We start from the raw sequence: 12,480 nt of genomic DNA, 5'->3' as shown, positions 1-12,480 counted from the left end.
CACTAATACATGGATAAAAACATTTAATAATATTGGTATTAATCGTGCTGGACATTACCTCAAAGTACACAACTGTATGAGTCAGGAGATGTTTATGATGCTGTCCGGACAATGGATCCCTGCTCCAGAGACAACAGTGAGTCCGGGTCAGATTTTCAACTTCATCTCACTGCTAACGGTTAGTGTATTTAGAAATCCTGTCTTCTGTTGACAAACCAATAAAATAATCGAAGACGGATTAATTATTTCAGTGCTCACCGAAGCATTTATGTGACTGAAGATATCAGGCTCTAGTGACGATCGCTTTAAACACTGATTCGCGAGGCTTCATCTTCTTCTTCTTCTTTGGTGTTTAGCGGCAGCTTGCATCCAGTTTGTTGCACTACTGCCATCTTCTGCTCATACTTGTCTCCTCCTAAATTCTCTTATCCAGTCCAGTTTCTTTTAAATAGACAAAAAAATAACTTGCTCCTTGTCCCTTTTCCGCTAAATATAAGATATTTTTAACACTTACATCGATTTGCACAATACTCTGTAGCTGTGCCATCACTTCTTGCCTTTCCTGATTATATTTCCCACATGATATAAGGATATGCTCCACAGTCTCCTTTTCCTGACAATAATCACACAAACCTGTTGGGTGCTTTCCTATAATATGAAGAGTGCTATTTAAGTTGCTATGTCCCAATCTTAATCTACTTAAAATGACTTGCTCTTTCCGGTTTCTCCCCTTACCTCTATTGCCACCTACACTACTTTGTATGGAATAACAGTGTCTTCCCTTTATTTCATTACTCCATTGCTGCTGCCATTTCTCCATTGTTTCACTCCAAACTATACTCTTACCTTCTGATTTAGCTAGTTTGATATGCAGTTCAACATCTTCCTTTTTTACTGCCTTTTTTGCTAGCTTGTCAGCTTCCTCATTTCCTTTAATACCTGAATGTGCCGGCACCCACATGAAAGCAACATTTTTCCCCTGTCTGACTGCTATCGTGTAATTAAATAAAATCTCCTAAAGCAGGCCCTGATGACTTTTAGCAGCACCCGCCTCAATGCTCATAAGCGTCGATACAGAATCACTGCATACAACAAAATCTTGATTATTATTCTCTACAATCCACTGTACTGCCATCATGATAGCACACATTTCCACAGCGTATACACTCAAATGATCAGATGTTCTTTTGTACATTTCTATCTTATACTTAGGCACCGTCATACCTAAACCCGTTATGTTTCCCTCTTTTGATCCATCCGTAAAAATCTGAATATATGTCTTATATATGCATTCCCTCCTCCTGTAATACTCTGCTACTGTATCTGATGGCTCACCACTCCGTCTAATATTTAGTAGCTCTTTATCTACTTTTGGATACTCTAGTAGCCATACTGGTCTATTGGGCCATATATTATTTTCTTCAAATTCCATATTATTTATTCTCATATCAGCTGCTATTTGATCTCCTGTCCATCCAAAGCTTTTTCTGTTTCCTTTTTCCTTCTCCCAGCTTGCTTGCAATACCTTTTTTGTTGGGTGGCTGTCACTATGCCCTCTCAAATTGATCCAGTAGTTAGCTGTTAATTGATTTCGGCGTAACTCTAATGGCATCTCCCCAGCTTCTACCTGCATTGCGTAGTTCTTACTGCTCCAATACAAATTCTTAAAGCTCGAGCTTGGATTATATCTAGTTCTCTTAATGCAGTCTTCGTTGCTGATCCATAGGCTACACATCCATAATCTAATCTCGACCTTATTAGTGCTATGTAAATATACCTCAGAGCTGTAATACTAGCTCCCCACTGTAGCCCTGAAAGGCATCTCATGACGTTTATAACTTTCTTACATTTGTCAACAACCTGTCTTATATGATTCTTCCATGTTAACTTAGCATCAAATAAAACACCCAGAAAGCGAAAACACTCCACCTTTTCTAGGTTGTTCCCATACAGCTTTAACTGGTATTCTCCTACCTTTTTCCTAGTAAAAAATACTAGTCTTTTCAACTGAGAATTTAAAGCCCCATTCATCACCCCATTTTCCACTTGGCTAATACCCCCTTGCAACTTCCTAATTATATGTTCAATATTTCTTCCTCTCTTCCATAATGCTCCATCATCAGCAAACAAAGACCTACCCATATCTCTTGGTGTACTTGTAAATACATCATTTATCATAATGGAGAACAGCGTTGGGCTTAATACGCTTCCTTGGGTTGTGTCCCATTTTCAACCACATGCTGCTTGGATATCTCTATTCCTATTCTCACTTGAATCATTCTTCCCTCTAGAAAGTTTTTAATCCAATTAAACATTTTCCCCCCAATACCCAATAAATGCATTTTGATTAAGAGGCCCTCCCTCCACATCATATCATACGCTTTTTCCACATGAAAAAATACTGCCACCACCATTTCTTTGTTTATTTGGGCTTTCACCACTTCATCCTCAAAGCATATTATTGCATCCATTGTACCTCTTCCTTTCCTAAAACCACTTTGACACGTAGCTATTAAACTCCTGGATTCCAGAAAATGTATTAACCTTTCATTTATCATACGCTCCATAATTTTACATACATGCGACGTCAGTGCTATAGGCCTATAATTTTCTGGTTTACTATCATCCTTACCAGGTTTCTTTATTGGTATTATTATCGCTTCTTTCCAGCTTTCTGGCATACTACCTTCTTCCCACACTTTATTATACAACATCAGTAACTTTCCAAGACTCTCATCACTTAAACGTTTTATCATATTATAACATACTTCATCCTTACCAGGAGCTGTGTTTCTAGCTTTCATCAGGGCTCTCTTTAACTCTCCCATATTAAAGGGGGCATCAAACATTTCATTACCACTTTCTTTTCTACCTAATGCATGCCTATATTTCTCTTTTGTTCTTTCCCTATCACGTCTTCCTTTTTCAGACAGGTTACCAGAGCTATTTATTCTTGTAAACGTATTTGCCATCATCTCCACTTTCTCTTTGTTTGTTACCGCTATCTCTTCACCTTCTTTCAACACAGGATGGCTCCAGTCCTTCCTGTCCCCTCCCATTCTCTTTATCATCTTCCATATTTCACCTACTGGCGTTTCATATCCAATTGTGCTACAATATTTTTCCCAGTACTCTCTTTTTGCTTGTCTTATTGTCCGTCTTACTACTGCCTGTGCTTGTTTATACTGGATCAGGTGTTCAAAATTATGGGATCTCTTAACTTGCTTGAATGCTTTATTTCTCTTCCTTACTGCTACCCTACACTTGTCATCCCACCAGGGCATTATTTTCTTTTTCCCCCTTCCACTACTTCTCAGAATAGTCTCTGCTGCTGCCATTTTAATTCCCTGCTTAATTTGATTATCTAGACTTCTTACACTCTCATCATTACTAATCTGACTAAAATACATATTAGTAATTTCCTGAAATTCCTCCCACTTTGCCTTATCAAAATTCCACTTTCCACTTATAATTCCTGTTCCCAACTGAATTTCTATATTTATTTTACACCATATAGGGTAATGATCACTTCCTATTGTTCCTTCTTGATATACTGTCCAATTACACTTTGCTGCTATACTACTTGATACTAGGCATGGGCCGATTACCGGCTTCAAGGTATACCGAGGTTTTAAACAGTCAAGGTTTCAAAACCACTGAAATATTCTGTGATACCGTCTCCAAGGTATGAGCTGTGTTTATACAAAATTCATTAAATCATTAAGTCATGTGATTGATTTGATGTTTACATTTAATATACATTACAAAAATATTATTTTTTGAAAGCATATTATAATTTAAAGGCTTTATTTTTACCTGGCATTTAAAAAATAACACATTTTAGTGTTGCAATGGCAAAACCGTAACACCGTGAAACCGTGGTATTTTTGCTAAAGGTTATCATACCGCCAGAATCTTATACCGGCCCATGCCTACTTGATACCAATGTTAAATCAAGAATAGACTCTTTTCCCGTCTTGAGATCTATTCTTGTGCCCCTACCAACATTTAAACATACTAAATTCAACTCATCTGCTAACTCTTCTATTATCTGTCCATTACTATCCGTTTTTTCACTACCCCACAAAGTATTATGCCCATTAAAATCCCCACACCATACCATACTACCACTATTCTGACTTCCTATTTCCTCTAGTTCTTTTAGTTCTAACCTTTGACATGGATTATAATAATTAATTATTATAATTTCTTTATTTCTTGCCCATATCTTCACTATTACACACTCTTGCTTACTCCTTTCATCAATTACTCCATATGGTATACCCTGCTTTACAAATGTAACACATCCTCCTCCCCCTCTGTCTTTCCTTACTGCAACATATCCATACAATATAAAATCTAACCTTGGTTTTAACCACGTTTCTTGTACACACACAACATCTGGTCTTTCCTCTCTTTCTAATACATATCGTTTAAAATCCTGTCCATTAGCTATCAGACTCCTCGCATTCCATTGCAGTATTAACACCATTAGTATTAGCTTCCACCACATACTATTTCTTGACTGGCCTGCATTCTCAATTCATCATTTATCTCCTCCCATTTCAATCCAATCATATTCAGATGATGTTCCGCTGCTTTAACAATAATCTGGATCCTTTCTGTTTTTGATTTGATTTCATATGTTGCATTTATTACCCCTGCTATGAATGTCACCATTTTCTTCTTCTCTATCCATGCCTTCCTCTTGTCTTGACCTTCTTCTCCCATCACCTTCTCTTTAGTGGATCCTTCCTTACTCTTACTCCCCTGCTCTACCATTCTAACTGCATCAACATATGAAACCTTTTGTTTTCCCTTCATTTGCTGCACCTCCACTTCTTTTTTATACACTTCACATCCCCAAAATGCCACACTATGATTACCTCCACAATTACAACATTTAAGTCTAACACCCTCCTCACACTTCCCATACACATGATCCCCCCCACATCTAGCACATTTCCTATTTCCCTTACATGTCTTTGCTATATGTCCAAACTCTTGGCAATTATAACACCTTGTAGGTTTTTTAAAGTACTCCCTCACATTATATCTTACATATCCAAAATATACCTCTTTTGGTATCACTTCTCCCTCAAATATTAGCAGAATGGATTCAGTTTCTCTTCTCTCTATTCCTCTCGTCATTCTTTTTGCACTTATCACCTTATTTCCTGCTACTTTCAAATGTTTTTCCAGATCCCTAATCTTAACACTTAGAGGTATACCATAGATCACTCCTTTACCGCCATTTTCTCTCTCCTCACCGACTCTCACTATCCTAGTTACTTTAACTTTCCCAATGCTCGTCATTTTCTTTGCCTTGTCTACTTGGGTTTCACTTTTGCATCCTATTAACAAATTTCCATCTCCTAACACTCTTGCATATTTAACTTCTCCAACCTGTCCTTTTATAATATTTGTGAGTTTAATCGGATCAATCTTCCTAATCCCTCCTACACCCTCAAAACTTACTAATATATTTAGCAATCTCCCTTCTCTCATTCTCCGACCCTTACAAACTAGATGAATCCTCTTTCCTTCTTTTCCGACCTTTTTCCCTACTCCTTACCTCAACCCATTCATTCCCTTTCCTACTACCTTCCCCATCCATACTATCACTTTCTACCTCCATTTCTCTTCCTATCCTCTATTTGATACCACAGAAAAAACCCACAGAAATATCGTTCCGGACCTATACAGGCCGTCGGTCGATATCCCCGCAGCTTTTTCCCACAATATCTACAACTAACTTCTTTACTATTTCACACAAACCTATACTATAGTCACCGCAAGCTTGATTTGGAGTCAAACACACGAGGACGCCGTCAGCCTGATCCACCCGGTCACGACTTCGCACATGCGCACTCCTTCTCCGCTTCCCCGCGAGGCTTCAAAACCTTTACTAATCTTTTGATTCGAATCTTCTTCTTCTGGAGTTTTATGGTGGTTGGCAAACCAATTTACGGTGCACTACCGCCACCTGCTGTATGGAGCTTTTATAATGGCCCTATATTTCTGTTGCTAAAGATTACATTCCAAAAAAAGTTTTTAAGCCCGATTTTGTTCCATTTCCTGAATAAGTGATTTTTCATACTGTGTTGACATAAAATATGCTATATTGTCTCTGTTTGATTACAATGTTTTCATTTACCAGTTGCATACTTTCCTATTTTAAAAAGGGAATTATTTTGTCCAGAATGTCTGATTCGAAGACGTGAAATTATATTATCTTCTTTTTTTGTTCTTAAATGCACTTCTTCCATTTCCAACATGTAGATAAATGCTATTAAGATGTCTGCCCTTGCTATCAATATTTCATGCTTCTTGCCATTTATTACAAGTGACCTCTCTCTTACTAAGAGCCACTTGTATGTCAACATCTGCCTCCACTCACACATAAGCAGGGACCCACAGAAACATAATAAGACTTGTATTACTATTTCTCAATAATCTTGCAAGATTATCATATATAATACCTTTAGTTAATATCTAGTTGATTTTAGTCTACTTGCAAGGCTTGAAAGTGCTGCATATGAATCAGAACAGATAACTGCTAACCTTGGTTTTACATCGTCCACCTAATGAAGTGCTACCAGAATGGCAATACGTTGAGCTGTATACACAGACACATAAACAAATATTTTATTAAAAAAACACTTCTGTGCAACACTTCTATGTTCTTTGCTTAACCCACTATTCTACAGTGCAACAGTTACTGCGAAAAATACATACAAGTGTAATCTTCATCATACCTAATATTATTAACATGTTTGGAGGCATAAATGGCATAACATGTTTGGAAATAATGACAGCAGAGAAATATTTTCTACATTATAGCCTACAATGATAGCAATGATTAATAACTTATTTTTGCAAGAATATTTTACAAGAATATTTTAAGAAACCAGTCATTTTATGACTGCTATACTAAATAATCTCAGAATCACCAGTGTTAAATGTACACTGCTGGTGTTTATATGGGTACCACGAGACCTGGTGGTACCCATATATACACCAGCAGTGTACATTTAACACTAGTGATTTTGTTTTGCATAGTTACTGCTAACTGGTATGTAAATTAGTGTCCTAGAGTTAAACAATAGTAATTACTTTTCTCTGCAACAATGCAATTCTATAAACTTGACAAGAGGTTTTCCTGAGATTTTTCCTCTAATGTTTGAGACCTGACAGGGTGAGGATGTAGTTTGTCTTACCTCCCTTAAACTCATCATCTCACCTTTCTTTTACCCTTTCCCTGATTTGCACAAAACATTTCTGATGTACATCTACAGAAGCCAATAATGATCGAGTCAAAATAAGATTAGCATTATTATTTAGATACTTACTTTAGTCTCGTCATGTTTCATAAGGTAACTCACTCGTGTGGCATCACCTTTTGAATGCGGCTGTGCGCGGATGAACGCAAAGACGTGCGCGGACATGGATACGTGCGTGAAAGCGTCAATGCGACGGCTTCGTAATTACATTGCATATAGATCAGTTTTTTGCCGCGTTTGCTCTAGTTAACTGCTAAAATTTAAACTTGAGATTTACACAGAGGCAAAAAAACACCCCAGTAAAATGGGTATAGCGACACTCCTGGCGCGCACACACATAGACAGAGAGCGAATTCCAAACGGCGCAGTGTAAAGTCGTCCAACATAAAAACGTTAAGTTGTTTTTCATTGCTCTATTCACTAAATGTATTTTAATCGATTACACTATGAGACACAGTGACGCAACTCTCTAAAGTTTACACATCAAGAGTTCTGATCGTTGAAGGGCATATAAGTTAGGGATGATTGATCACGCCTGACTGAAGCTGGACCGGACACATTTAACCACATGTGCTTACAAAAAGCTCCTTACTTTAGCGCCTTTTTGTGGTTAAATTGTTTTAAATCACTTGAGTGACATTTGCAAGCCTTTGAAACACGTGCAAATAATAAACTTTTCCTATTTAAATTTGTGTATTAATCTGGGAATCACATGCGAGCCGAACCGTGGGTCGTGATCCATACGGATCAACTGCGGCACGAATGTCATCTATTCGCTACGTTCATTTTCGAAACTGGCAAGTTATCCACCTGGGTTGGATTTTGACTGGGCTAAGCCAATGTCAATCAACATTTCATCCAATCAGAATTTTGATATGCAGTCGTATTGAGGATCTACATTCATCTACCAGCTGTAGCTGGCCATCTGAGAAGCAAACTCGGGGGCCCTCTAGCGGCTCGGGGCTCCAAGCAGTTGCCTGCCTAGCCTGTTGACAAGGTGACAATTTTAATAATGATTAACTTGCGCTTGCCTTGGAGTTTTTCTTTGTTTTTGCTATACCACTATTCTCCTATCCAAAGAGCACCTCGACTTTTACATATTTTTTGAGTCCGGGCAGCGCTCCCTTTTTTTATATTTGAGATTGTGATAACTTGTGCTTATGTTTATAAATGTATGATTGATTGTGGTATGTTGTCTTGTGTAGTTCTACGATGTTAATGTTTCCTTGCTGGAGAAATAAAACATGGCCTCGGATTTGTGACTAAGGGCGGTATATTAAGGGAACATTAGCGTAATGTTGGGAAAACGTTCCCCTAACATTAGCACAAGGTTATGGAGACGTTCCCTAAACCACAGTGTAACACTTAAATTTACTAGTGTTATTTGAATTTGTACAGAGTTAAAATTATTTAAAATCCAATCTTAAATAAAATGTTTAATTTATGTTTAATGTTTAATAAAAATTTAATCAGCGCTGTCTTTATCAAGGGAGTGCAGGAGGAGATGGCCCGATTGCATGAAATACAGCATCAAATACCCTACCATTAGATAATGCAGAACACCAAATATTTTCCTTAAAGGCGCTCTAAGCGAATTCAAGCGTTTTAGACCATAAAACATTTTTTGTTACATACCGGAAACATCCCCTCACTATCTGCTTGCTGCCTGTCCGCTGATCAAACTGTAAAAAACCGCGATCTCTGTAGACAGCCCAGGCTTCACAAACAGCAATATCAACAAGTGGCCAAACCTAGCATCACAAAACAAAACAAAGTATTCCAGTCAATAAACGACAAAAAGGATTTGGGGGTGGGGGTTGGGCGCGTTCATGAACGCACGGAAGGGAGGGGGAGGAGTTAGCTACGCTCCGTCTGTTTGAAAACAGTTTCAAACGTCAACAATAACTAACGTCTCGCAGATTCGCTTAGAGAGCCTTTAATTACTGTGCATATTTATCATTAAATGGTTATGTTATATAGCAAATGAATAGTAGGCTACCTACTTGAGGTCGTCATTCAGTCTCACCAATATGTGCAGCCCTGGCTTATTTTAATATATTTTTGCAATAAAACAAAACATAAATTGCAAAAACCTTGCTTGAGTGTGAAATGTGCTTGCTTGAAAATATGAATGTGGTTCAGGTAACACGCACACTGATTAATGTATTCATTACAAAATGAAATATGATATAAAACACAACCATTTATTATAAAACTACAAACCTTTTGTACAACATGAAGTAAACAAGAAACAAATCTTAAGTACAAAGGCAGTGATTCAGTGTCAAGATTCTATAGAAAATATGTGATTTAAGTTATGAAACTTAACTTTAACATAGGTTAAAACAATAATAACAAAACAGACTTCATATGAATAATAAAGAGAAATAAATTACTGAGACAGAAAAATGGCAGTTAGATATATCCAAAGAGAATATTTCATGTTTGACCATCAGACACTGAAACGCAGAGCAGGTGCAATGAGACAGCGGCACATTTCAGAAGGACTTGCAGAGATGAATCTGCCCTCGGCGGTGTACACGACACTGACTGCCCGCTGATCAACTTGAACTCAAATATCCAAAATCATCAGAGGGAATTTAAATATAGGTCCTATCTTTACTAACTGACCACAGATTTGAAGTTCATTCAGCTATATTCTTGACTAAACAGCAACATTTTATGACACAGAAAGAGTAATATTTCAAACATTGTGCAGGTTTTAAGCTTTATTGCCGCTGACGTAAAATGCATTCTGGGAAACTTGGCTGTCATAAGTCCACACAAGTCCCCTTCTGATGCATCCTTAATAAAATGAGCGGATCAAGAACACGTCGTGAGATGTTATGTGAACTTGGCTTGATGTGAACTTGTAATTGGAACAGTACTTGGATCGCGACTGATGATGTTTCACAAGAACACAAGTACAGACAAGAACACAGATTGAGAAACGGCCTAAATCTTTTTTGCTGTACACCATTTTGTGTTTTTTGCGTTTGTAGAGTTTTAGTAAGGATCCTCCAGACTGTTTTATTATTAAGACCTCAGCTGATTTATAAACTTTGTTGCCATATCCACACTGTTGACACATGAATGGTTTCTATCAAGTGTGGATTCTCATGTGTGTGTTAAGGTTAGTTTTAGTTTTGAAACTCTTTTCACACTCATGGCATGTGAACGGTTTCTCTCCAGTGTGAATCCTTGCATGTACCTTAAGGTTACTTTCAACAGAGAAACTCTTTCCACAGTTGTGACAAGTGTAAGGTTTCTCTCCAGTGTGAGTCCTCATGTGTTTCTTAAGTTTACTTGTATCTGGGAAACTCTTGTCACAGTGATGGCACGTGTGTGGCTTTTCCCCACTGTGAGTTTTCATGTGGCGGTTAAGGTTCGACTGAAAGGTGAAACTCTTTCCACACTGTTGACACGTGAAAGGTTTCTCTCCGGTGTGAATTCTCAAATGTCTGTTAAGGTTACTTGCAGTTGCAAAACTCTTTCCACACTGATGGCACACGTCTGTCTTTTCCCCACTGTGAGTTTTCATGTGGCGGTTAAGGTTTGACTGAAAGGTGAAACTCTTTCCACACTGTTGACAAGAGTAAGGTTTCTCTCCTGTGTGACTTCTCAAATGTCTGTTAAGGTTACTTGCAGTTTCAAAACTCTTTCCACACTGATGGCACACATGTGCTTTATCTCCAGTGTGAATCCTCATGTGTATCTTAAGTCCACTTGTAAATGTGAAACTCTTTCCACACTGATGGCACTTGAATGGTTTCTCTCCAGTGTGAATCATCACATGGTTGTTAAGGTGAGCTTTTCTTCTGAAACTCTTTCCACACTGATGGCACATAAATGGTTTCTGTCCAGTGTGAATCCTCACATGTATGTTAAGGCACTCTTTTCTTCTGAAACTCTTTCCACACTGTTGACATGTGAAAGGTTTCTCTCCAGTGTGAGTCCTCATGTGTTTCCTAAGTTCACCTGCAGTTATAAAACTCTTTCCACACTGATGGCACACGTGTGGTTTCTCTCCAGTGTGAATCATCATGTGTCCTTTAAGGGTAGTATTTGTTCTCAAACTCTTTCCACACAGATGACATGTGAAAGGTTTCTCTCCAGTGTGAGACATCATGTGTATCTTAAGTTTAGTTGTATCTGGGAAACTCTTGTTACAATGCTGGCACGCGTGTTGCTTTCCCATGTGAGCTTTCTTGTGCCGGCTAAGGTTCGATTGAAAAGTGAAACTCTTTCCACACTGTTGACATGTGAAAGGTTTCTTCTCACTGTGAGTCCTCTTGTGATCTGCAGGGCGTTCATCTTCACTGAATCTATTTTCACACTTTATGTCTTCTGTCTTCAGAGTTTCTTTCTGTGAAACATTATGGTTTATTTTTACAATCTGATGTTTCTCATCCACTTCAGCTTGACTCTCCTCTTTCACTTCCATCATATCTAAAATGAAGACAGTAAATAGTTCATATTGATAAATCAGCTTTTAACAGTCCTTTAGTTGAAATATTACCTTTAATATATGTCTAAAACAAAATACTTGTGACTCATTAACTACAATAAGGGTTAAAAAGGTATCCACTTCATATTAATCTACGTGTGACAAACTATATATAAGCTGTAGTTTGAAGTCAACATCATCAACAAATAAGTTAATTAAAACACATGTATAGGCTGTGAATCAGCTAAATAACCCACTATACAATAAGAAAATATGAAATTGTATTATATCACTCTCTTTAATGTACACTGAAGTGGGTCTGTGATTGGATGACAGGTGTCGGTGATCATTCTGTGTAGTGATCAGCCCTGCTGCTATTGGTGCTTATGCTTATTATGCCCTCATTGGGGGGCTGAACCTCACTAAAATGAATCACCCCTGTTGATCACTACATTAATGTAGATAGTCTACTTTAACTCTTTCACCGCCAGCGTTTTTAAAAAAAAGTTGTCAGCCAGCGCCAGCATTTTTCATGATTTTCACAAAAGTTTAATGCCTTCCAGAAAATGTTGTTCTTCAAATATATAAACATACTATATACCAAATGAAAGAACATACCCTCTGCTTTCAAAAAAAAAAACTGTTTCATCCTACCTTGAGTAGTTCTTTTGTAATCAGCTTTTGAATATGGGTAGGTTTTTGCAAAAACACCACATTTTGAGCAAAAAGCAGAGATAATTCCATTTTTGT

General features: G+C 37.7%; 1 protein-coding gene across 1 annotated transcript; it reads right to left on the bottom strand.

Moving 5' to 3' along the window:
* Positions 1-9,529: 9,529 nt before the first annotated feature.
* LOC135768974 (uncharacterized) lies at positions 9,530-12,207 on the bottom strand. The gene has a single exon (XM_065278334.1). The coding sequence runs from the start codon at positions 11,728-11,730 to the stop codon at positions 10,387-10,389; it is 1,344 nt and encodes a 447-aa protein (XP_065134406.1). The 5' UTR covers positions 11,731-12,207; the 3' UTR covers positions 9,530-10,386.
* Positions 12,208-12,480: the final 273 nt, after the last annotated feature.

The sequence above is a fragment of the Paramisgurnus dabryanus genome, chromosome 3 (genome assembly GCF_030506205.2).
Source record: "Paramisgurnus dabryanus chromosome 3, PD_genome_1.1, whole genome shotgun sequence".
Taxonomy (NCBI): domain Eukaryota; kingdom Metazoa; phylum Chordata; class Actinopteri; order Cypriniformes; family Cobitidae; genus Paramisgurnus; species Paramisgurnus dabryanus.
The sequence above is the reverse complement of the archived record's forward strand: the minus strand, read 5'-3'. Positions and strand labels throughout refer to the sequence as shown.

Coding starts and splice junctions, on each gene's coding strand:
- LOC135768974 (XM_065278334.1), bottom strand. CDS start 11,730: ATGATGGAAGTGAAAGAGGAGAGTCAAGCTGAAGTGGATGAGAAACAT.